At 41.9% G+C, this 23,633-nt stretch overlaps 1 protein-coding gene across 3 annotated transcripts; it reads right to left on the reverse strand.

The window, feature by feature from the left end:
* Positions 1 to 1,144: 1,144 nt before the first annotated feature.
* On the reverse strand, positions 1,145 to 21,558 carry LOC148804176 (uncharacterized). 3 transcript variants are annotated; one of them, XM_088902902.1, is made up of 4 exons: positions 21,265 to 21,558; positions 2,138 to 2,183; positions 1,648 to 1,833; positions 1,145 to 1,320 (listed from the first exon to the last, which is right to left on the reverse strand). In XM_088902902.1, the coding sequence occupies exons 1-4, from the start codon at positions 21,358 to 21,360 to the stop codon at positions 1,196 to 1,198; spliced, it is 453 nt and encodes a 150-aa protein (XP_088759028.1). In that variant the 5' UTR covers positions 21,361 to 21,558; the 3' UTR covers positions 1,145 to 1,195. The 3 variants fall into 3 exon arrangements, 2 of the variants coding, with proteins under 2 accessions (XP_088759028.1, XP_088759026.1); XM_088902900.1 differs by having other exon boundaries at positions 1,145 to 1,506; XR_016085391.1 differs by lacking the exons at positions 2,138 to 2,183; positions 21,265 to 21,558 and adding an exon at positions 1,980 to 2,120 and having other exon boundaries at positions 1,145 to 1,506.
* Between the last annotated feature and the right edge of the window lie 2,075 nt (positions 21,559 to 23,633).

Below are 23,633 nucleotides of genomic sequence, written 5' to 3' on the forward strand. Positions count from 1 at the left end.
AACAATATTGATTAAATTAATAATTACCAAAATTAAATTAAATTAACAGTATTTATCAATAATAGTCAATAATTATAATAATTTATTAAATAATCAATAACAATATCTTTAATAACATTTTTAATTATTTTTAATATAACAATAATTACTAAATTTATTAATAACAATATTTATAATTTTAATTTAAAGTAAAATTAAAGTAAATATCTTTTTATTAACAATATTTATAATAACAGTAATTATTAAAATCGGGTTATTAAATTTATTAACAATAATTTTTAATAACAATATTTATAATTTCAATTTAAAGTAAAATTAAAGTAAATATCTAGTTATTAACAGTATATAATAGTAATTATTAATTATAGTCACTAATTATATATTTATTAAATTACTATAATAATCAGTAATTATTATTATAGTAATTATATTACTACAATAATTGTAATTATAATTATTATTATTATTATTATTATTATTATTATCTATAAAAAATGGGTGCTCGCACGTGGGATCTAATCGCACGAGAGAACCCATTTCCTATTAATATATATATATATATATATATATATATATATATATATATATTTATTAATGGATAGTTTTTCAAACCAAAGTACTTTCCACGTGGACAACAAATCATGTCATGTGGTCCATTTTTGAGACAACCAAATTCTATATGGTATAAAAAGTTGGTTATGTGCCATTGTTTCCACCGGCGAAAGCTATCTACTAATAAGGCCATGTTCTTTTTTCGGAAACACATTTACCCACGTTCTTTTTTTGTTTGATTTACCCAGGTAGATGAAGTTTCTTATTTTTCCCATGTTTTCTGCAACACCATTTTCTTGGGTAAATTGTTATTTTTTTCATCTCTTTCCAATTTTACCCTTTGGACATGGATTTGAAAACCATGTCACAAAGTCTTAAATGCCCCTAAAATTTTTGGAAATAAACCATGCTGCCTCTTCTTTATAATCCCAATTTGACCCTAATTCAAGTTTTTCCTCTAGAACGATAGAAGAAAACACCATCTGCCATTATTTTGGGCTCAAATTTTGGGCATTTAAGACTCTTGTCATAATTTCTGGTTTTCTATATGAAAATCAAACTAGTTCTAGTTATTTAATGAACCATTGAATTTTCACAAATAACAAATAGCAGAGGAGAGTTTAAAATGTCAATGCTTATAAGATCATGTCAATCCTTTGACCTTCAAAATCACAATTATGAAATTCACAAATGGGCATATACAACAAATGAAGAAAAGAATAATGTGAGGACCCGAAGCACTTGCAACATAAGTTTCTCTGCTACTTCCTGTAATGAAAGAAGTGAAGTGTTATTAACAGAGATCCCCCACCTCATCCTACCAAAATAAAAAAAGATATACTAGCAAGTGAGAATCTGTTGGAAGCTCAAGAGTCCATTTCTTGTTCACTTTGTCATAAACCTCCCCACTCCCCAGATATTCGTAATTCTTCAAGCAGATTCCTTCAGCAAGCTCTGTGAGATTCCACAAATGCATTACCCATGAGGCCATGATTATAGTGACTGCTATATGAGTTATCCCATCCAAATGGAAGCAACTGTAATAAAAGGTTCAACCTAGGCCTATAAGCAAGAGTAAAATATAAGAAAACTTACCCCTGATCCTTTGCACTGTGTAATCAGCTCGGACACTGCTCTGTGGTAACAAACCTTTAAACCATTCTCCTTTCATTAGAGCATGAAGCCTTTGGTGTTCAGTTATAGCATCAATGCACTCCTGTATGGCAGGGACAAATGAATGTTGATGAGGCTGTTGTTGCAGATTGGGTAAAGGCAACTTTGCTGCAAACAGAAAATCCACATGAAAACATCTAAATATAGGCATGACAAACAATAACTAGTAATAGAAAAACAAAAGAGGATAATAACAGTGTATGAGCAAGTGCCATGCAGCAGTATCAAGAGACTGCACAAGAGCAGCACGTAACTAATGAAGGAGCCCATCTTCGTCCAAAGTAAATGTTGGTTGCCATTCTTTAGACCCATCAATTGGAGAGATAGTAGTAGGAGGTCCAGTGTTTGGGGAATCACTTCCTACTTTATTGACAGTAATTGAGATACCAAGTTTGCTAGCTGCTTGCATTACCTGAAAAGTGGATGCTCCATTGATATTCCAAGGCCAAGTTAAATATCTGGAATTCAAATTTAAAACAAACTAATTAAAAGAGCTCTTGCTCTTCCTAATTAATACCAGCATACCCAATAAGCTACTAAAGGAGTAGAAATGCAACTTAAAACTGAGCAAAACCAGAACTTATTTTCAAGGTCAAAAGCCAGGAATTGAAACTCAAAACAGAGGTCCAAGCAAAACTGGGGAGAAAAGGTAAGTGCATAGCATAAACCTATTAAGCTCTAAGTGAGTCCATTTAAAGAGACTAGTGCATCTGATTATTAGAAGAATCATACGCCCTTGAGCTCCCAAGTTCCATGTATTGCCTGCTTCCTTGCTGAGAAAATTCAAGCTCACGGGAGAACTAGCCGTCAACAGACTGTGAGAATTGTCTAATGCCTAAATCATGAGGAATCTCGTGCGAGCTGCTACTACATTCATTTCTCTTGAAAGCCCATGAATTGCTTGTTAAGTTGTTTGGTATAGCACCATGAGGTGCTGATGATAATTATGGCCATTCCTGAAGAAGATGATAATAAGCTAGAAACTTTTTGGGGGAAGTTAGACCTGTTAGTCTCTATAAATGCATGTACAAAACTACAAATTTCTTCAGAATGTTGGATATATATATATATATATATATATATATATTGTGTTTTGCTTATGTATATAACAGAGTTATTTCAAGGGAGAATGGTGATTTTGTGCCAGGGAGGAGCATCACAGAGAATGATACCTTGGGGCATGAATGAATTTAAGTACATAATAAAAGAAAGAGAATGCTATATTTTTATATTGAACACTGTTAAATTTTATTGAGGTTGTTACATACAGGGTTCCTAAGGATACACTCAATTGTAAGTGTATCTTTTTTATTTGAAAGGCTAGAAATATAGAAAAGGAACCAATTCAAAGAAGATAAACATATCACAATTCAAGTGAATGAATTTAAAAGAGATAGAGGAAGGCCAACAAGGAGAGTGATTGTAGTAGCAGAAACTGAACTGGGGACTTACAATCCATTAATTAAGAGGATAAGGCCCTAGAGTGGAATTGCAAAAAAAAGTTTGCATTGAAAGCATATTTTGAATCCCATGCATGTTCTAACTATATAAATGGAAATGAAACTAATCAACTTCAACATGAATCTGATACGGGATGGCCCCCAGTTTAACTTTTGATTGATAATGGAAACTTCTTTAGCTGAAAGAAAGAGATACAAGCAGCAAGCCTTCCCAAAAACTACAAACAATGTTGCATGGACATAGTCACAAGAATCAGAATCCAACACATGTTCAGGAATCTGACTTGGCAAGATGAAAAACCAAAGATTCATGGACACATCTATGAATTATTAAATACTAATTATTTTAATAATTCCGATTTCCGACTGCCAACCAAAATGAATCCTTACTAATAGTGAAAGATTTTGGTTCCTTAGGCTCCATTTGAAAAGAACGCTGATACAAATATGTTTAGTGAACTGCATGTGCAATAAATGTTATTTATAAGCCTTATTTTCGCACTGTACATGTTGCAATTGTACACTCTTCCCAAACTGAGCCTTATGGCATGTTTAATTGATGTGAAATGGAATCATTTCAATAATTTCCTGAAACCATGAAATGACCTCAACTTTGAGACTACTCTTAGCAGTTGGAAATTAATTGCTCCAGTTCAGACTTGAGATGGTAATTTCTGCTATATATGAACCAGGTAAGAAGAAGGTAGCACCTAAAACGTATTGCTACTATCAACAAACATTGTCTTCATTCTCGACAGGCTTGCTGATGGATCAACTATCAAAATTTAACTTGACCGCACCATGAGCATGAAGATCCATTTTTGCATAGTGCTCTGCCTCTACTAGTCTGAATGCCATAGCAGATGGTCTCCCTACTTCAGAAATCAGTAGTTTTTTTTGTTTTGTTTTTATGGAGCAATATCTCCATTCCCATGCATCGTTCGTTAGGAGAAACTGCTTTTCCATATTTTGTATATTTTTTTTTGCTTTTTGGATGTAATATAACTCTTACCTTTTGTTAGAAACGGCAATCCCCAAAATGATAGAACATTTGAGATATGCCAACTCTTACCTTTTGTTATCTTTTAAGTTTTACCAGATATGTCAACTCTTACCTTCGCTGAACCTTCCGTTGTTCCCCCAGTGATCAACCAAAACCAGCTCGAAGACCTGATGTAGTGCATGCGAGTCATGCAAGCTCAAATGCAATAGTTCCAGCAGTTTCAACTCTACCAACAGCAAGTGCTGCATCAAGTTTCTCAGTACCAGTACCAACAGCAGTTCCCTTCATTGCCTCAGGCCCGGCAGCTGCTTCTTCCTCGGCATCCGACCACAAAGCAAGCCAAGCCCTCCCGTCGGAGTGAACGTCCTCGCCGGGGGTGAACGTCCTCGCCGGGGGTGAACGTCCTCGCCGGGGAGAGGCCTCTCAAACCCAGAATCCTTCCAAGAGCCAAGCCTCGTCCCACGGCAGGAAGGAGAGACCAGTCACCCCTACCTCACAGTCTGTAGGCAAGTCGGGGGGCCTCCCAGCCGGTCAAGCCCGCATCGCCTCAACACTCTTAGTTTGAGCTCCCGCTCGCTGAAAACCAGTTTGAGGTCCTAGCTGCAGATTACAGGCAGGGCCCTTCGGTTCACAACTATCATCAACAGTCTGAGCCCAATGAGCTCGGTAATACTAAAGCAAGTAGCACCAACGCCGAGCCGGCAAAGTAGCAGCAGAGGCGCCGATGAGCTCGCCGAACTGCCAATCGTGTCCTGCCCGAGCTCAAGGGTAAGGAGGAGGTAAGCTCAGATGAAGTAAAAGCTACTCCTCTCCTTTTAGTTCCTTCCCCTCTGTCGCCAGAACTTCTTGTTGCTCCTATGCCAAAGGACTTCAATCTTCCTCCCCTGGATAAGTATGACAGATCCTTCGATCCGAATGACCATGTTGATGCCTTCCAGTCCCAGATGCACCTGGCAAGGGCCAGTGAATCCTGTATGTGAATGGCTTTCTCCACCACCTTCAAAGGGGTAGCCCGCACATGGTACCGAAACCTTGCGCCCGGATCGGTAAGAAGCTGGGCGCAGTTCGTGCAAGTCTTTGTCTCCCATTTTGTCACCAGCAAGAGGTGCCCAAGAACTCAAGAGAGCCTCCTTGGCATAGTCCAGAAGGAAGGGGAGTCCATTCGGAGTTATATCAAGCGGTTCAATGACGCTTGTTTACAAATACCCGACTTGGACCCCGAAGTTCGGCTCACCTGTCACGGATACTTAAGAAATTTTGTACAAAATAATAATAATAATAAAGCAGGTCGGCAGGGGGAGCAAAGTAGAGATGCTCCCGAATCCAACAGGCAGGCAGAGCAACCGCAGAGGCAACCCCTGGAAGAGAGACCAGTTTGGGGGACTATCCACGTGATCGTCGGAGGTTCGATTGTCACGAGCTGTACCTCAGCTGCAGCTCGGACATCAGCTTACGAGGCCGCAAGGGAAGAACAGAATCCCCCGAAGTGGCCAAGGATGGAAGATCTGATCTTCTTCACAGAAGATGATGCACGCGGGGTCCACTACCCCCATGATGGCATGCTCGTCATAAAGATAAAGATTAATGACTTTGAAGTCAGGCGTGTCCTCATCGACTCGGGCAGCTCAGCAAATATCCTTTTCAAAGCAGCATTCGACCAGCTCCAGCTCCAAGAAAGCGACCTGAAGCCCGCAAATACTCCCCTGGTAGGCTTCAGCGGAGAGGAAGTCAGGCCCCTGGGAAGGATTATAGTACTTGTGGAAGTCGGCACTTGGCCTAGCATTGTGAGGCTCAACCACGACTTCTTAGTGGTCGCAACCCCCTCCCCATACAATGCCATAGTAGGTCGGCTGATCATCCATGCCCTACGTGCTGTGGTCTCCACTTACTATTTGGCAATGAAGTTTCCCGTGGACTTCGGAATCGGGATAACGCGAGGTGACCAGCTTGAGTCTCGCAAGTGCTACGTCGCCGCACTCAAAGGGAAAGCCAAGGTGACCGATGACCTCGAGCTGGAGCGACCTACGGAGCAGTGCGAGGAGCGAGCTGCACCCACAAAAGAGATTGTCTCCATCCCGGCATCAACAGAGGACCCAGCTCGGACACTTCAAATCGGCGCTTCCATTGAGGAGCCCCTGCGATCTCAACTGGTATGCTTCTTACTTGAAAATTTAGATGTTTTTGCATGGTCCGCGGCGGAGATGCCTGGCATAGACCCTAGCATCATAACTCACAAGCTTAACACTGATACTATAGTTAGGCCCGTTAGACAAAAGAAACGCAACTTAGCCCCGGAGCGATGGAGGGCAGTCGACGAGGAGGTCGGGAAGCTCCTCGTAGCCAACTTTATCAGGGAAGTCCATTACCCGAGCTGGGTGGCCAACCCCGTTCTGGTAAAAAAGGCTAACGGTAAATGGCGCATGTGCGTCGATAACACCGACCTGAACCGAGCTTGCCCAAAGGATTGCTTCCCACTCCCCAGGATCGACCATCTAGTGGACGCGACCTCAGGGCATGAGTTGCTGAGTTTCCAAGATGCCTATTCGGGCTACAACCAGATCAGGATGGATCCAGTTGATGTAGAAAAGACTGCCTTCATAAAGCAGACCCGAGGAGGGCGATGTTTTAGAGCTGTACCTCTCGGCAAGTGACGAGGTGGTCAGCTTAGTACTGATAAAAGAGGTAGATCGGGACCAACGACCTGTCTACTATGTTAGCAAAGTGTTGCAGGGAGCAGAGACGAGATATCCAGAGATAGAAAAGTTGGCCTATGCACTAGTTATTGCAGCCCGGAAGCTTCGTCCGTACTTCCAAGCTCACACTATCATCATCCTCACCAACAAACCTCTGAGGCAAGTTCTGCTCAAGCCCGAGGTCTTCGGTAGACTGATGAAGTGGGTCGTTGAGCTCAGCGAGTACGACTTCCAATACAAGCCGCGAACTGCTATCAAGGCCCAAGCCTTGGCAGACTTCATCGCAGAATGCACTTTCAGCTCCGAAGTCCCCAGGCCGGTCGAGCACGAGGCCCCCAGCTCGAGCAAGCTCGAAGTTCCCAAGCTGGTTGAGCTCGAGCACCGTGAGGTAGCAAACAGTGCGGCATCTCTCCTAGTTAGGCCAAGCGCGAACTGGGATGAGGAGCCTTGGATCCTTCACATAGATGGCTCATCAAACCAGTAGGGCAGCAGAGCCAGAATCGTTCTATACGGCCCAAGCGACACAAAACTGGAGTATGCACTACGCTTCGAGTTCGCGGCATCCAACAATGAAGCAGAGTACGAGGCATTAATAGCCGGGCTGGCTCTAGCCAAGGAAGTGAAAGCCAAGCATATTGTCATCTGCAGTGATTCCCAGCTCGTGGTCAATCAAGTCACAGGCGAATACAAAGCTCGCAAACCAACCATGATCGCCTACTTAGCCAAAGTAAGAGAGGCCCTACTCAACTTCCAGCCACACTTCATCAAGCAAATCCCGAGATCGGAGAACGCTGAGGCCGATGCCCTATCCCGGTTAGCCAGCACCAGTGATAATACCATGAGAACCATGTACATAGAGAACCTGCCTCGGCCTAGCATTCTCGGAGGGGGGGTGGGGGGACAGAGGAGGTCGCTCCTGTCGTTTAAGCAGAGCCAAGCTGGATTGATCCACTCGTGAGCTTCCTACTACACGGGATCCTCCCTGCAGACAGCAATGCCACCAGAAGGGTAGAGCGTCAGGCGGCCAAATACGTCATAATAGACGAATGCTGTACCGAAGATCTTACACGCTCCCCTACCTGCGCTGCTTGCGACCTTCCGAAGCTGTGCTCGTGCTCTGCGACACTCATGAGGGCCTGTGCGGTGGACACTTGGGGGGTAGGGCCCTCGCCCAAAAAGCGCTACGACAGGGGTACTATTGACAAACAATGAATGCAGATGCGATCGAGCTCGTTAGAAAGTGTGACAAGTGTCAGAAGCATGCCAATATCCACCATCAACCTGCTGCCGACCTGAAATATCTCACCAGCCCGTGGCCTTTCGCACAGTGGGGGATCGATATACTCGGACCGTTTCCACCAGCAACAGGCCAGAGGAGGTTCTTAGTGGTAGTAGTTGATTATTTCACTAAGTGGGTAGAAGTTGAACCTCTCGTAACAATCACAGCTCGGAACATGCAGAATTTCTTCTGGAAAAATATAGTGTGTCGCTTCGGGTTACCTCGGGTACTGATCTCTGATAATGGTAAGCAGTTCGAGTACATTAAATTCCAGAACTGGTGCCAGGACATGAGAATTCAATAGAGCTTTACCTCAGTCGCACACCCTCAAGCAAACGGCCAAGCGGAAGTCACGAACAGAGCTATCCTCCGCGGACTAAAGGCACGCCTAGACAGAGCTAAAGAACTATGGGCAGACGAGCTAATGTTCTATGGGCTTATCGGACCACAGTGAAGACCGCTACAGGTGAGATCCCCTTCAACCTCACCTATGGCATTGAAGCAGTCATCCCAACCGAGGTCGAGGTTCCCTCGCTACGACTAGAAGCGTATGATGACAAGGCAAATGAAGACAAGCTACGCACCAACCTCGACCTACTTGACGAAGTACGGGACCTCGCATATATGAGGACTGCGGCCTACCAGCAGAGAGTAACTCGGTACTATAACGCCAGGGTCAAGAAGCGGAGCCTCTGCGTCGGCGACCTGGTCCTCCGTAAATTTATGGTGCCTGAGCCCGGTGTTGGTAAGCTCGGGGAAGAAACATACGAGCTCGAAACCCTAGAGGGGAAACTAGTACCTCGGGCATGAAATATTGTCAACTTAAGGCAATATTAGCTATAAATTACTAAGTAGACCACGAGTCACTCCTAGAGCCTAAGGGCCAAAATGCCGAGCTAACGAAGACCTCGGTGCAATAAGACCCAGTCGCCTCCATGGCATGGGCGAACTCTAAGAGTAGACTATAAGTCACTCCCTCAGCCTAAGGGCTAAAACGCCGAGCTAACTAAGACCTCGACACTGTGTAAGACCTAACCGTTTCATCAACAAAGGCTAAGTATTAATACCGATGGCATAGGCAGCTCGGGCGGGAACCCTATGAAGCGTAGCTCGCCTCGGTATACTAGTTGAACCCGATAAGGGACAACCTATGTCAACTTAACCCAGGTGCATACAGCTCGGGCTTACTATGATAACCACCTCGGGTATACCATAAGACTACCCCAAGTACCAGGGAACAATTCGGGGTAACAATTACCGAAAGGCCTTACTTCGGGTATGTAGCTCTAACAACTCGAGTGATAAAGTCGCTTCGGCAGAAAGTAAAGAGCATACAACACTTAGCAGAAAGGAAAAGCATCTCATTACCAGTTCTTAAAAACAAAAAACCAAGCTTAACAGCCCGAGAGAAGTTCATCAAAAACAAAGAAAAAACAGGGCTTAACAGCCCGAGAGAAGTTCATCAAAGTGAGAAAAAATTGTGCCCAACCTCCTAGGAGAGTTCATCAAAAGAAAAAATATTTAAAACCGGGTTCAGACACCCGGGAACAACCACTTCAGAATTCATTCAGAAGAAAGAAAAACAAGAGCAACCAACCTCAAGGATCCGCCGCCTCCACGTCCTCGTCATCCTCCGGAGAGTCAGGCTCCTCCTCCTCTGCCATGTCCGTCGTCTCTAGATCCAGGCCCTTCATCGTTATGCCCTCAAGGTTGAGCCCGGAGAACTTCTTCCGGACCAGCCAGCGGCAGAGTTTGAATCCATAATGGTAGGAGCTCGAGCCGTACTCCACCTAGAGGTCGTGGTACTCCTGGGAGTCCTTGAAGTCCCACACCGCCTTAGCTCGCTCAGCCTCCACCATGGCGTCGAAGTTCCGAGTCCGGTCTTGAAGCATGGACTCCAGGTCCTGGACCTGCTGGTCAAGAAGCTCCCTCTCCGCTATCACCCTCGATGATTCCTCTTGGTTGCGAGCACTCTCCTCAGACAGCCGGGTGATCTGTGCTTCCTGGTCCCGGACGAGCAACTCCTGGGCCTCGCTCCCCTTTCGAGCTTGAAGGACTTCACCTCGGGCCTGGTCGAGCTCGCCCTGGAGCTTCTGCACGCTTGACCTCTGAGCGAGAGCGTCGTTGGAGTGAATGTTGGTCTGGAGGGCCATGGCATGAATGGCAGAGTTCACCTGCCGACAAAAGGCCGAGGTCAAAAAAGAAAAAAGAAGGAGAAGAAGGGAAAAGAAGAAAAAAACAGCCACTTACCACCATGCAGTGAGCTAAGGCTAGCCTAGCGAGCTGCTTAGGGTCCATCCCTCCCCAACTGGCGACCTCCTCGTGGGTGACCGCCTTCCAACTCCTTCGCGAAGCCACGGTGAAGTCGGTGACAATTTCCCACTCTTCGGTAGGGAACTACGAGAAGGCGAAAGGGTGGGACTACTCAGACGGAGGGTACTACCCTTGCGCCAGGACCTCGCGTTCTTTTGCGCCACCCTCCGTGGATACTCCCTCGAACGGGACTGGTGGGACCTCAGGCGGTGGTGAAACGAAAGCTAGATCAGTAGCCTCGAACTCAGCACTCCCGGAAGTGGAAGCTCGGTCAGGGCGTGACCTCTTCGCCCTACACTTTTGGTTGCTTGACAGAAGGCGGCACACATCTACACCAGACATGTTGGCTGCCAAAAATCATAAGGCACTAGTCTAGCAAAAGAAAATAAAAAATCACAAGGCATTGCGTGACCTAAAAGGCAACCTACCGGGGCTCAGGCCGGCCTGCGCGAGCTTGTCCTCGGTCAAGTAGTCCGACCAATGGAAGCCAACCGCTGCCCAGGATTGCAGCATTCCCGGAACTTTTGGATCCAAGTCAACACCCGAATCCTGGATGGCGGCCCTCTAGTGGGTTGGGAAGGGCCACCCTTCGGGGCTGCGAACTACAAAATAATCCCGCTTCCAGGCCGGGATCCTGTTCGGCAGCTCGTGTAGGAGCTTGAAAGTGGGACAAGGAGGGAAGTAATAGGAACGCCTTTCTGGAGGCACTCCGAGGGAAGCATTCTTGATAGAAAGGATGGTGGAGAAGATGTCGAGGTCAAGAGAAAGACAGTATTCATAAAACAGAGAAATTGTCCCAACTACATTTCGGATTGAGTTAGGGTGAAGCTGGTCTATGGTAACGTTAAAATGGTTTAAAACCTCCACTATCAAAGGATGCAGAGGAAGACGAAGGCCAGCGATGAGCTGTTCCTGGAAGATCACGATCTCATCGTGACTATGTTCCCAAAGATAGTCACCGGATGGGAGATTGTAGATGAGGTTTCTGGGAAGGTTGAATTGGAGGACCAAGGTCCTGAGTCTCTCCATCGACATGCTGGAAGGACCAAAGCTGTCTGGCTCCCTACTCCGGGAGGTGGAAGCCATTTCGTCGGAGGCCTCCCAAGCCTCTAGAGCCTGCCCCCAAGCTCCCCCTGAGCTCGAAGGGACGTCATCTTGGTTATCGCCCTGGGGAAAGACATTGTATGGGTACCCAGACATTGCTGACAAAGCGATAAGACTCACCAGGAAAAAGCCGAACCGAAAAGACGATGTGAACAGGAGAAGAGCTCGAGCAGCTAGGTGAAGGTGCGACCTCAGAATCCGAAAGCAAAGCAAGTTGGCGTAAAGGGAATGAGGCCTGGGGCCCTCCTATTTATAGCCACTGTGCCCACAAATCGACGGCTCAGATTAAGGCGAATCTGACAGTTCACAGTCAAGCTGACCGCACGTCTTCTGAAACCGAAATGTGACTGGCTGCACGTCTTCCATGATTAAGGTAATGTCGGCTACACGACTTTCGGAAATGAGAGTCATTTTGACGCACTTTTTGGCATTCGAAAAGTCCAGAAATTGCTTGACATCCACGTGTGTATTTAATGCGATCAGTCAATCAAGTTTGAATTTCGGGTCAAATCCACCCGTCACACTCCATGAACTCCTCGCGCTAGGGTAGAACCCTTAGCCCAAGGAGTGGGGGGCAATTGATGGAGGGTGATTTAACCCGACCTCATAAGAAGGCGACACGTGGATGTGACTCAACGTAAGCAACAATTCAGCATGACAGCCTGGCTACAACTGGGTAACGAGCTCGTTAAAGTCCTCGCAGGACAGCTCGCTACATTACAGCTCCCCACGGAATGAGCTCGCCACAGCGTGAGCTCAAGGACCTTGGTATGTGGAAAGGGAATACTCCAAGCCAAGTCTATCTCAGCTCGCGAGCTGAGAGAATCAGCTTGCTCCAATACTTAGGCAAGAAGACTGCCCCAAAGGCAACCTCAGGCGAAATCACCTCGGGATACATCACGCCTCCTGATTGACGGCGCAGTCCCTGCCAGCCCAGCAGACTGCACCCACGTCTCTCGACAAGTGGTGGCGTGTCTGTCCTTTCCGGGTCGTGTCTCTCATCCGATTGGGCAGTACTCTGCAATAGTTACTTGCACAGCCCTGGCAAATAATGGCTGCAACAGAGGGCTGGTGGCGATTACGCCCGATTTGACAAGAACATCTACATTTAAAGGCCCCAGGGTTGAAGGGGCGAAGGTATCTTGAACTTGAACTGATCTAGCGCTATCTACACTCTTAGCTTTCTTTACATCCTTTACAGCTCTCTCAAGTGTTCTAACTTAAGCATCGAAGTATTCCCACCGGGCGAGCTCCCCGGGAATCCTTCATCTTCCTCTTCTCAGGTACCGTCCGTCGCCAGCTAGGAGCCAGGTGCCCGCTAGATAGGAGTGTCCGGATCGTGCTGCATCAGGTATTAATTAGGAGTATAATAAAAGTTAGTTATAAGCAGTATTTAAATAATGAAGAGGTTTTAGATGATATTTGTTAAATTATTAGAAAGTTGGATTAGAAAGGAAGAGAGAATAAGAGTGGGGAAATGAGAGTTTTAAGCAAGGTTTTTAAAACCGACCCGGATAATGAACCGGTTAGGGGTCCGATTCTTGGGTCAAACAGTCTGACTGTTCGAACCGAATAGATGGTCCGTTCTGACAAAGAAATAAAAAAATAAAAAATAGTCAAAACCGTCGAACGGTTCAAATGGTTCAACTGTTTGGGTCAGCGGTTTGTTGACCAAATCAATGTTTTTTTGGCAAAAATCTGATTTTGGGGAAAATCGGAACTGGTCAGGCTGGTCACCTGACCAATTCCTGGTTCTTCTGATCCGACCGTCCGGTCTGGTCCAGTTTTGAAAACCATGGTTTTAAGGATCATAAAATAGGAGTGTGGAGTGATTTTAGGACAAAGGAGATGAAGAGAGATTTTAGTAATGTTTTTAGTAAGAAAATTTTAAAGATTGATGACGTGGTAATTTGGGAGTGGGAAGGGGGCCAGAGAGAGAGAGAATTAAGGAGAGAGCAGCAAGGAGCAGTATGGGTTTTGAAACAAACCCATTTAGGTTGTCTCCTTTGTATAAGTGATAAAAAGGGTTCTACATTTCAAATTTTCATTAATTTTTTATATCATTTTTAATGGGTCTTCTATTTTATAAAAATTTCTTGTATAGTATGGGCACTATGCACAATAAAAGTCTCAACTCATAAAAATTATTAATTAATTAAAAACATATTAATATAAAGTTATCTAATAAAATAAAAAAGAATAAACAAACAAAATACAATAGTGGAATACAAGTTCTATTTGCAATATATCAAACCCATATTTAAATCATAATATACAAAATATTATTAAAACTATCAATTAATATTATTGTTTATTAAGTTTGATTTTTAAGTGGAATTGAAATGTTTTTAATTTTATTATTGGAATTTTATTTAAGTTTCATATTATTAAGTTTTATTTTTATTTGTGTTTTTAATTTTTATTAAATCTTGTAAATGTTTATTAGTTTTAAGTGGAGGTTTAGTGGATTTTTAAATTAAGGGAAATTGTCTAAAACTCACCATGAGTTTTTCAACATTTCTCTTAAACTCACCACAACTTTTCAAAATGTCTCAAACTCACCATGTCAGTAAGTTTTTAATTTCCAAAACTCATCCTCCATTAGTGCACCATTAACGCTTCTTAACAGAGGTGTCCATGTCAGCATAAATAACAATTTTCATGACCAAATTACCCTTGAATGGTGAGTTAGAGGAAAATGGTCTTTTTTCCATTTTCATTGTTTTGAAAATGGAATCCAAGATCAAGTGTTGACAAATTGGAAACCAAGTATAAGACACTTGAAGATTTGGGGTTGTTCGGCACATGTTAAAAGAACAAGTGTTGACAAATTGGAATCCAAGATCAACCATTGCCTATTTGTAGGTTACCCCAAAAGCTCTGTAGGTTACCTATTCTATTATCCAAAAGAGCACAAGGTGTTTTGCAGTCAAAATGCCTACTTCCTAGAGGAAGATTACTTCCTGGACAATCATCATCAGGAAGTTGTTCTTGATGAGGAGAGCCCAAGGGTAGTGAGAGATGTTCCATAGTCTCCAGATAATACCTAACCTAAAAGATCTACCCGGGTTACCTATTCTATTATCCAAGTGTAAGACAGTTGAAGATTTGGGGTTGTCCGACACATGTTAAAAGAATAAGTTTTAACAAATTGGAATCCAAGATCAACTATTGCCTATTTGTAGGTGACCCCAAAAGCTCTATAGGTTACCTATTCAATTATCAAAAAGAACAAAAGGTGTTTTGCAGTCAAAATGCCTACTTCCTAGCGGAAGATTACATCCTAGACAATTATCATCAGGAAGTTGTTCTTGATGAGGAGAGCACAGGGGTAGTGAGAGATGTCCCATAGTCTCCAGATAATACTTAACCTAAAAGATCTACCCGGGTTTCTAAGCCTTCAGTTCGTTACGGCTATGCTCAAGAAAGTTACTTGATGGAAGCCACGATCAGTGAGGAACATCCCCTGACTTATATGAAAGCTATGTTGGACATAGATTAATTAAGTTGCATAGATGCCATGAGAGCCGAAATGGACTTGATGGAAATGAACAAGGTCTAGACTCTTGTAGACCCACCCCTAGGATAAAAGCAATTGGTTGCGCATGATCTACAAGAGGAAGAATGGCCCTGATGGGAAGATTGAGACCTATAAAACTCATATTGTAGTAAAGGGGTACACTTAGAAAAAGGGGAATCGATTATGAGGAAACCTTTTCACCCGTGGCCATGCTTAAATCCATAAGGATCCTGTTAGTTGTAGTAGCACACCATGACTACGAGATTTGGAAAATGGATGTCAAAACCACATTCCTGAATGGAGATCTTATTGAAAATATATATATGTAATAACCACAAGGGTTCATTGTTGCAGGTCAGGAACAGATGGTGTGTAAACTTAATCGATCCATACATGGACTTAGGAAAGCTTCTACGAGTTGGAACATCCGGTTTGATTCCACAGTCAAATAATTTGATTTTGAGCAAAATTCGAATGAGCCCTGTGTTTATAGGAAGACAGTGAGAGATAAGGTTACATTATTGGTTCTGTATATAGATGACATTATACTCATTGAGAATGATGTACGAATGTTAACTACAGTGAAGGTGTGGGTTTCATAGCAACTCTCCATGAAAGATCTTGGAGAAACCTCCTATATTTTGGGAATTTGACTCTATAGAGATAGATCAAAGAGGATAATAGCATTATCCCAGTCTACTTACATTGATAAGATTGTCAAAAGATACAAAAGAGTTTTGTTTGATATTCGATGGTAGTTCACTATAGATCCTAGGGTATACCGATGCCGACTTTCAGTCAGACCCAGATGATATAAAGTCTACATCTGGTTACATCTTCATGATGGGGTCCTATGTAGTTAGCTGGAAAAGCAGCAAACAATGGTCCACAGTAGATTCCACGACCGAGGCCGAGTACATTGTCGCAAGTAAAGCTTCCAAAGAAGCTGATTAGATGAAGAAGTTCATTTACGAATTAGGAGTAGTTCTGTCCAACACATCATCCATTCCATTGTTGTGTAACAACACTAGAGCCATTGCTCAGCTTAAGGAGCCCCGAGCCAATTCGAAGTCAATGAACATCGAGAGGAAGTACCATGTACTACAGGAGATTATTGATGGAGGGGACGACTAGTTCAGAAGGTAGCATCAGTGGAGAATGTGGCAAACCCATTGACTAAGCCACTTACACAGAAAGTGATTGAAAAACACATGGAAAGTATGGGACTTCAGCTTGTACCCGGTTGGACCTAAGTGCAAATGGGAGCTATTAGATAGTGTATGCCCTTATTTCCAATCAGATTGATGTACTTTTGACATTTATTCTAAATGAATAATAGTACATAATCGATTTATGTTATATTTGGTGTGTTTCTGTGTAATACCCTTAAACTATACACTTACGAGACTCGTGTTAGTTTAGAATCTTTACAACCGTTGGATAGATCTAGGGGGGTTTATCCTGCCAAGGCTAACACTTATGTGCTACTAAGTCGGTTGGGGTGGCTTGTCTCAGTTCTTGGGGTGAGACCCGGAGCACATGTAGTGTAGATTTGTTTGAAACTCTGAACTAGACCATTTTCCATTTATGCCCTATACCTTGGAGACAAATGGGCAAAACTAGAAAGTTACACCTAACCCCTAGACTCGATTATGGAACTGCACTAGGTGTAGGATTGGGCTGTCTTTGATATGCCAATCAATGAGATCCTTAGTGGGGCTCAAAACCTGGGTATGTTGGGGCAGTCTAAAAATTCACTTGAGTGGGTGGGTCATCATAGTGACAAAATCAGCCCCTTTGTTGGAAAAAGTGAATGATCGGGGACAACACTCTCTCTGATGGAAACCTAAACTACCGACAGTTGATTTTGAACATGTTTGAAATTTGTTTTGCAATATATATACATATATATATAATATATTGTTTTTATGAAAATTATTTGCAAAGGTTTTAATTCTCGGGATCCATCCTGAGTAGAGAGTGTGACACTGTACCTAACAGCCGAGGGAGAGGTCCTCTCTTGTTAGGTAGTGTTTGATCATTATGGGCTGAGAGGTTAACTGTAAAACCATTTAGGGTTTTTACCTGATGGGCTAATCTCACTTAAGTCCATAGTCCTGGGGTCTTCATAAGGTGGCTGGACCCAAGGACCATTTAGTATAAATGTTGGGCCTACTAAGAGCCCATATTGATGGGCTCAGGGGTTCACCGTGTTCAGCAGTGAATTCGGCCAGGCCTTGTAACAGATGCTAGGCTGAACCTATATGGCTTTTGTGGAGATCAATGTTAGGGCCCCACGCTATACAAAGAGAGACAATCTCTCTAGCAAATTAAAAGGGAAGTGATCCTGATAACTTAATGGGCCTAAAGCCCAATTAGATCTGGATCTAGAACAACAGGAGGATAAGATAAGTTTTATCCACTTATGAGTTCCGATCCAAATAAAGATTTGGATCAAAGAACCCTTTCCTGATAGGATTAGGAAACTAATCCATAAAGGTTATAAATAGAGGGTGAATTCCTTCTATTAAACACTTTTACTACATCTAGTTCTTTCCACTATTCTTACCGCCCTACCCAGTTTGATCTCCATAGTCTTGGACTGATCAAGAATTGTTCTTGATTCTAATTTTTGTTAGAAAAATCAGATCTAAAGTTATGCTCACATCCCCTGTTTGATCCTTGCTGAAGGATTGTAGTTCTTGTTGAAGAACTGCTTTGTTAATCCTACTTCATCCTAAGCTGTGTCATCTTTAGTGGAGGCAAGATTTGGTGACCTCTTTGGGCATGAACACCTATGTTGGGAGCTACGTTTGAGGATTCCGTATCAGGTACATCCCTCCCTTATTTTTGGTTACAGAGATGGTCCGATTTGTTTCAAGAACAAACCTTGAAAAATGTAGTTTTTCTAAATCAGGGAATACAATTCCCGGAGTGGAGAAAGAAAATTTTTAAAATTTTGCCCAGCCACCGTGCATGGTTCGGCCATCCATATGACGAATCTCCCCTCCCTTCAGTGGTATCAGAGCCAGGTTCAATTCTTGGACCAAATTCAAACCAGATTTGAACCTGCGCAAATCTAGAAATTGTTTTGCCCGATTTGCGCAGATTGGCGTTTTCTAAGAAATTGGTTCTCAGTAATTGGGCGTATGATCTGAAAAATATTTCATTATAATTCTATTATAACTATGGAATAGTTCTATGGTTGTTTCTTGAATTTTGGTCTATAGGTGGGATGGATATCGAAATCTTTTTGGCGGCAAGATTAGCGCACCTTGTTTTTCTTTTTCTATTTGATTTGGTCTGTAAATAAATTTTTATTTTATTTTTAGACAAATATTATAGGATTCAATCTGATGTAATTAATAGAAAATTAGGGTTTTTCTATTTTTTACATCCGAAGAATTGCTGGAGTGCGCGGAAGAGAAGAAGAAATTTCGCAAATTCAAGATCTATGATCTACGATTTGCAGAAATCAATTCTGCTATCTGCAATTAATTTGTTTCTTGCAGGTTTGCAGATTGTCCTAGATCATCACACTACAGCCCTCTAATTTTGTTTCTTTCTGATCTTAATTGTCTTGTTTGGCTTTAATTATTTTTCATATCATATTCCTGTGAATTGGATCATGTTTTGGACACCAAACCCTAAGCCGATTTGACTTAGTTTGGTTCAAATTGGTTGGACCGAACTCATCGTTCGATGGGGTCTATTCTCAGCCCCATGGGCCAAGGGTCTAATGGCCTGTCACATGATTCAATTCGGCCCACACCTATAAAACCCAATTTTTATAAGTTAAACCAGAATTGACCCACTTTTAACATAACAACTATATGGGCCGAACTGCCTTTTACAGTTTAGCCCATGTACCTAGATAATATTATTGGATAATGTGTTAACTTTAATTAATTAGGGTTTTATAGTTCTTTTAATTGATTGCATCAATTTCATGCATGTGGATGTATGTGATGTGTAATGTGCTACGTACAAGGGTCATTAGCACTTGACCCATGTTTATTCGTTAGTGGCTCTCTATGAACACCATGGCTCAATGCACATCATTGTCATGGTGCCCTTAAGATCATTGGAAGATCTCCCTTTCCAATGGGCCCCAGACTAGCTTCCTCCCTAAGAGGAATCGTACGGAACCCTAAATTTGACTTTAAGAAAGTCAGTGAGAGCCACTTTGGTTTGACCTAAATCAGATCTAGGGACGTTTCAACTTGTTCCCTCCAGATATATAAGTGTATGTGATAAAGAAATTCATATGATGAATTCTCTAAAGGCCTTCCGTCATTAGCATGAAGATGGGATGTGTTAATAATGAGGAGATGCACCATAAAATTGGGTTATCCATTTGTTGATCCAGTCTGTTTGATTGCTTCATAAGATGATAGGGGTGCCATAGACTGCTGTGGGAGAGGCCTATCCTAAAATGGAAGACTCTCTTACGGTACCTTGGGGCCTACGAATTTGATGGGTCAGCACTTACTGGATATAAGGGTTTTAACCTAAAATGGCAATGAACCTTGTCTGACAGAGGCCAAAGGGAAAGCTCATAAGATGAGAGGATATGATCCTTCACAGAAGTTGGTGGGGCTTTGCAGCTGAAATAGTTGACTCCATGCACCTATATGATTTCTCAAATTTCCAGAGGCATAATCGCGTCTCCGTCACTGAGATGTAAGGGAAATCTCGAAGATGAAGAAATGGAAATGGAATATAGATTAAAAGCCTTTTCTATGTAATTAACATGAATTAATTCTTAGGTCGTGGACTAATAATTTGCATTGCCTTTTATCAGAAATGGAAAACAGACAATTCGCCAAACTGTTGAATGATAATAATCTTAAGGGCTCAAATTATACTGACTGGTTCTGTAACCTTATGCTGGTTCTGATGTCCAAAAAATTGGACAAGGTTGCTAAAAACCCTACTCCGGAACGTCCGAGTGATATGACTTATGAGGCCCATAATTGGGAATATCAAGAATGGGAGGAGAAGAACTTCCTTGCCCGTTGTTATATCATAGCCTCTTTAGACAATCCGATAAAGAGACAATTCGATAAGATCAAAGTGTCTAAGGATATCATGGATAGTCTAAGGACAATGTATGAAGAGCATGGGGGATTTATGGCTCATCATCCCAAGCTAGGGCTTCTTGGGCCAGGGCAAGTGCCGCATTGGTCGACACCTTGTCACTCGTAGAGAAGTACAGCTTGAGCTTGTCCCCGGACTCGTGTTTGGTCAACAAAGGTGGAGAACTTAAATACCTTTTTAGCTCGTCAAAGGCGAGTTGGCACTCTTCAGTCCATTCAAAGTCTTGGTTCTTTTTAATGGCTTTAAAAAATGGTAGATACCGCCCAGTCGACTTAGACATGAATCGATTCAGGGCGACTATTCGACCAGTTAATTTTTGTACTTATTTTACTGTCTTGGGAGGTCACATATCTAAAATTGCCTAAATTTTTCTAGGTTGGATTCGATGCCACGTCGACTAACTATAGATTCGAGGAACTTGCTTGACGTAACACTGAAGACACACTTGTTCGGGTTGAGCTTTATGTTATACTTTCTTAAAACGTTGAAAACACAGTCTAGGTCGGCGATTAAAGAGTTAGAAAAATTAATTTTTACAACCATGTCGTCCATATAACATTCCACATTATTGCCAATTAGATTTGAGAAAACATTGTTTAGAAAGCGTTGGAAGGTCGTTCCAACGTTTTTCAGACCAAAGGGAATGACTTTATAGCAGTACAAGCCCATTTCAATTACAAGAGGTTTTTCCTTCATTAGTCGGGTCCATTGAAATCTGGTTGTAGTCAGAGTATGCATCCATGAAACTCAACAGCTCAAACCCTGAGGTCGCATCTACCAAGCAGTCGACGCACACGCATCACTTGCCATTGGCTTTCTTTACGAGTATTGTGTTTGCAATCTAGTTCAGATATTGGACCTCTCTAATGAAGTTTTCTATAAGTAGCTCACCTACCTCCTCGTCTACTGTCTTTCCATCTTTCCAGGGTGAGGTTCATTTTCCTCTGCCAGATTGGTCTAACTAAGGGTTCAACATTTAACTTATGAATTATTATCTTAGAGTCTATGTTGGGAATTTCTATGGCCGACCATGCAAAAACATCTAAATTATTAAGTAAGAAACTAACCAAATTGGAGCACACAGGTTCAGTCAGGCGAGCTCTTATTTGCATTGTCTTCTCTAGCTCGGCTTCTAAGATGGGCACTAGGACAGCGTCTTCCATTGGGCGAGCTTTATCATCGATATTCTTTGATAGTGGCTCCAAGTCGACGTCGATGGCTATTTTGCCTTTTGCCTTCAGTGCTACTACGTAACATTTGTGAGATTCGAGCTAATCGCCTACGCATGACTCTGATGCCTCCAACAATCAGGAACTTCACTTCCAGATAGTAGATTGACACTACAGCTTGGAGGGCGTGCAGAATAGGTCAGACCTCCTTGGATGAAGATAACAAAGAAATGTGATTTGTTAACATGGATAATTTTATCAATGCATTTAAGAATTGCACGGAAACTTTCCATCTTCCAATGTTAAGCTTGGAAAAGGACAGAAGCTTTCTATCAATCCATTTAAGAGTTGCACACTCCACTATCTTCCAATCTTAATATTCCATATTAATAAATTATGCCAGATCAAATTGTACTCGTAGAAGGAAAAGGACAAAGATATTAATAGAAAGTTTTTCAAACCAAAGACCTTTCCACGCGGACAACAAACCATGCCGCATGGAACCAAATTCTATATGGTATAAAATCTGTTACGTGGCCACTGTTTCCACCAGGTGAAACAGCAATTAATGCTAGCTTGCAATGCTATCTACTAAGAACTAACCCGGTAGCTCCACATTAATATTACTATTAAGAACTAACTTGGTAGCTCCATATTAATATACAATTAATGCCACAGACTTTGAGTTTGATCGATCCTCATACCTCCCCAAAAGATAAAAAGTAAGACAAATTAAAAAGGAGAGAGAGAGAGTCATGTCTTAGTTAGACAAACAATGAACATCCCTAATAATATTTTTATATTTTTTTTTTCTTTTGTTATATTTTTAAATTAGACTATGTTATATTTTAATATAGCATTCTTTTGTTATCAATCCATTTGACACTTGGACAGAAATCCACCACCTATTTCATTGATTTCTTTGCATACTCCACTATCTTCCAATCTTAAGCTTCCATAATAATGAATTATGCTAGCTCCAAGTTGTCCTCACCAAAGGAAAATGACAAAGATATTAAAAGAAAGTTTTAAAACGAAAGTCCTTTCCACGTGGGCAACAAATCATGCCATGTGATCCATCTTTGGGAGAACCAAATTCTATATGGTATAAAAAGATGGTTACGTGGCCATTGTTTCCATCACCGAAAGCTATCTACTAAGAACTAACTCGGTAGCTTCGTAATTCGTATTAATACAATAGCAACAACAATTAATGCTAGCTTGCAATGCTATCTACTAAGAACTAACTCGATAGCTCCATAGTAATACAATAGCAGATATTAATGCCACCGTCTACAAGTTTGATCATCATGCTTCCATGTTAGGAGGGGTGCCGACTGATCATCTTAGCTACTGGGTCATTGCCCCATTCATCCTGCAGATAATGCATTGTAATCTTTTGAACTGAACGGAGAATAAGAGTATAGAATACCAAAAGATAAAGAGAAAGAGAGAGAGTCATGTCTTATAAGTGGGAAATGAGGATTAATTAGGAGTATAAAAATAGTTAGTTATGAGCAATATTTATAGAATGAGGAGAGGTTTTAGGAATTAGGAGATGATTTCTTAAATAATTGAAAAGTTGGGTTAGAAAGGGAGAGAGAATAAGAGTTTTAAGGACAATAAATTAGGAGTGTAGAGAGATTTTAGGAATGTTTTTAGTAAAAGATTGATGACTTCGTGGTTTGGGAGTGGTGGGAAGGTGGGTAGAGAGAATCCAAGAGTGAGCAACAAGGGGGGGGGGGGGGGGGGGGGTTCGGAGCAAGGAGAGCCCTCCTATATGGACCAACTTTTATTAATAATTTTAATAATATTTATTTTAGTAATTTGTTATAAAAATAATTTAATAATTTATATTATTTACAATAATAATTTTTAGCAAAAATAATAAATCATTGCTAATTACTCAATAAATAATTATTTTTTTCATATTACCCATTAGCGTTTTATTTTATTTATTTTACTTATTAATTATTAAATGTTATAATTAAATTAATCTATAGATTAAATTTTTAGTCATAATTAAATTAACCTAAGTCCTAGCTCGAGGTTTAAGACTGTGAAACAAATCCTAGTCCCCATCCTTGCTTGGATATCATTATCAATCTCCATCCCTATCAAAGCAATATCCATCCTCAAGGTTTGGGAAGCTAAGTCCCATATTGGATGGGGAACATTGCCATCCCTATTCACATTCAAACCCTATTAATTGGTTAATTTCATAAAACTATAGCTCAAAACCCAATAAATAAAATAAAATTTTAGCA

This window comes from Nelumbo nucifera, chromosome 1 (assembly GCF_055504915.1).
Source record: "Nelumbo nucifera cultivar China Antique chromosome 1, China Antique-T2T, whole genome shotgun sequence".
Lineage (NCBI taxonomy): Eukaryota > Viridiplantae > Streptophyta > Magnoliopsida > Proteales > Nelumbonaceae > Nelumbo > Nelumbo nucifera.

Coding starts and splice junctions, on each gene's coding strand:
- LOC148804176 (XM_088902900.1), bottom strand. CDS start 21,360: ATGGAAGACGCTGTCCTAGTGCCCATCTTAGAAGCCGAGCTAGAGAAG. Junction 2,184..21,264: donor AACCTGTGTGCTCCAATTTG/GTTAGTTTCTTA, acceptor TTTGAATTCCAG/ATATTTAACTTGGCCTTGGA. Junction 1,834..2,137: donor ATGGAGCATCCACTTTTCAG/GTAATGCAAGCA, acceptor TTCTGTTTGCAG/CAAAGTTGCCTTTACCCAAT.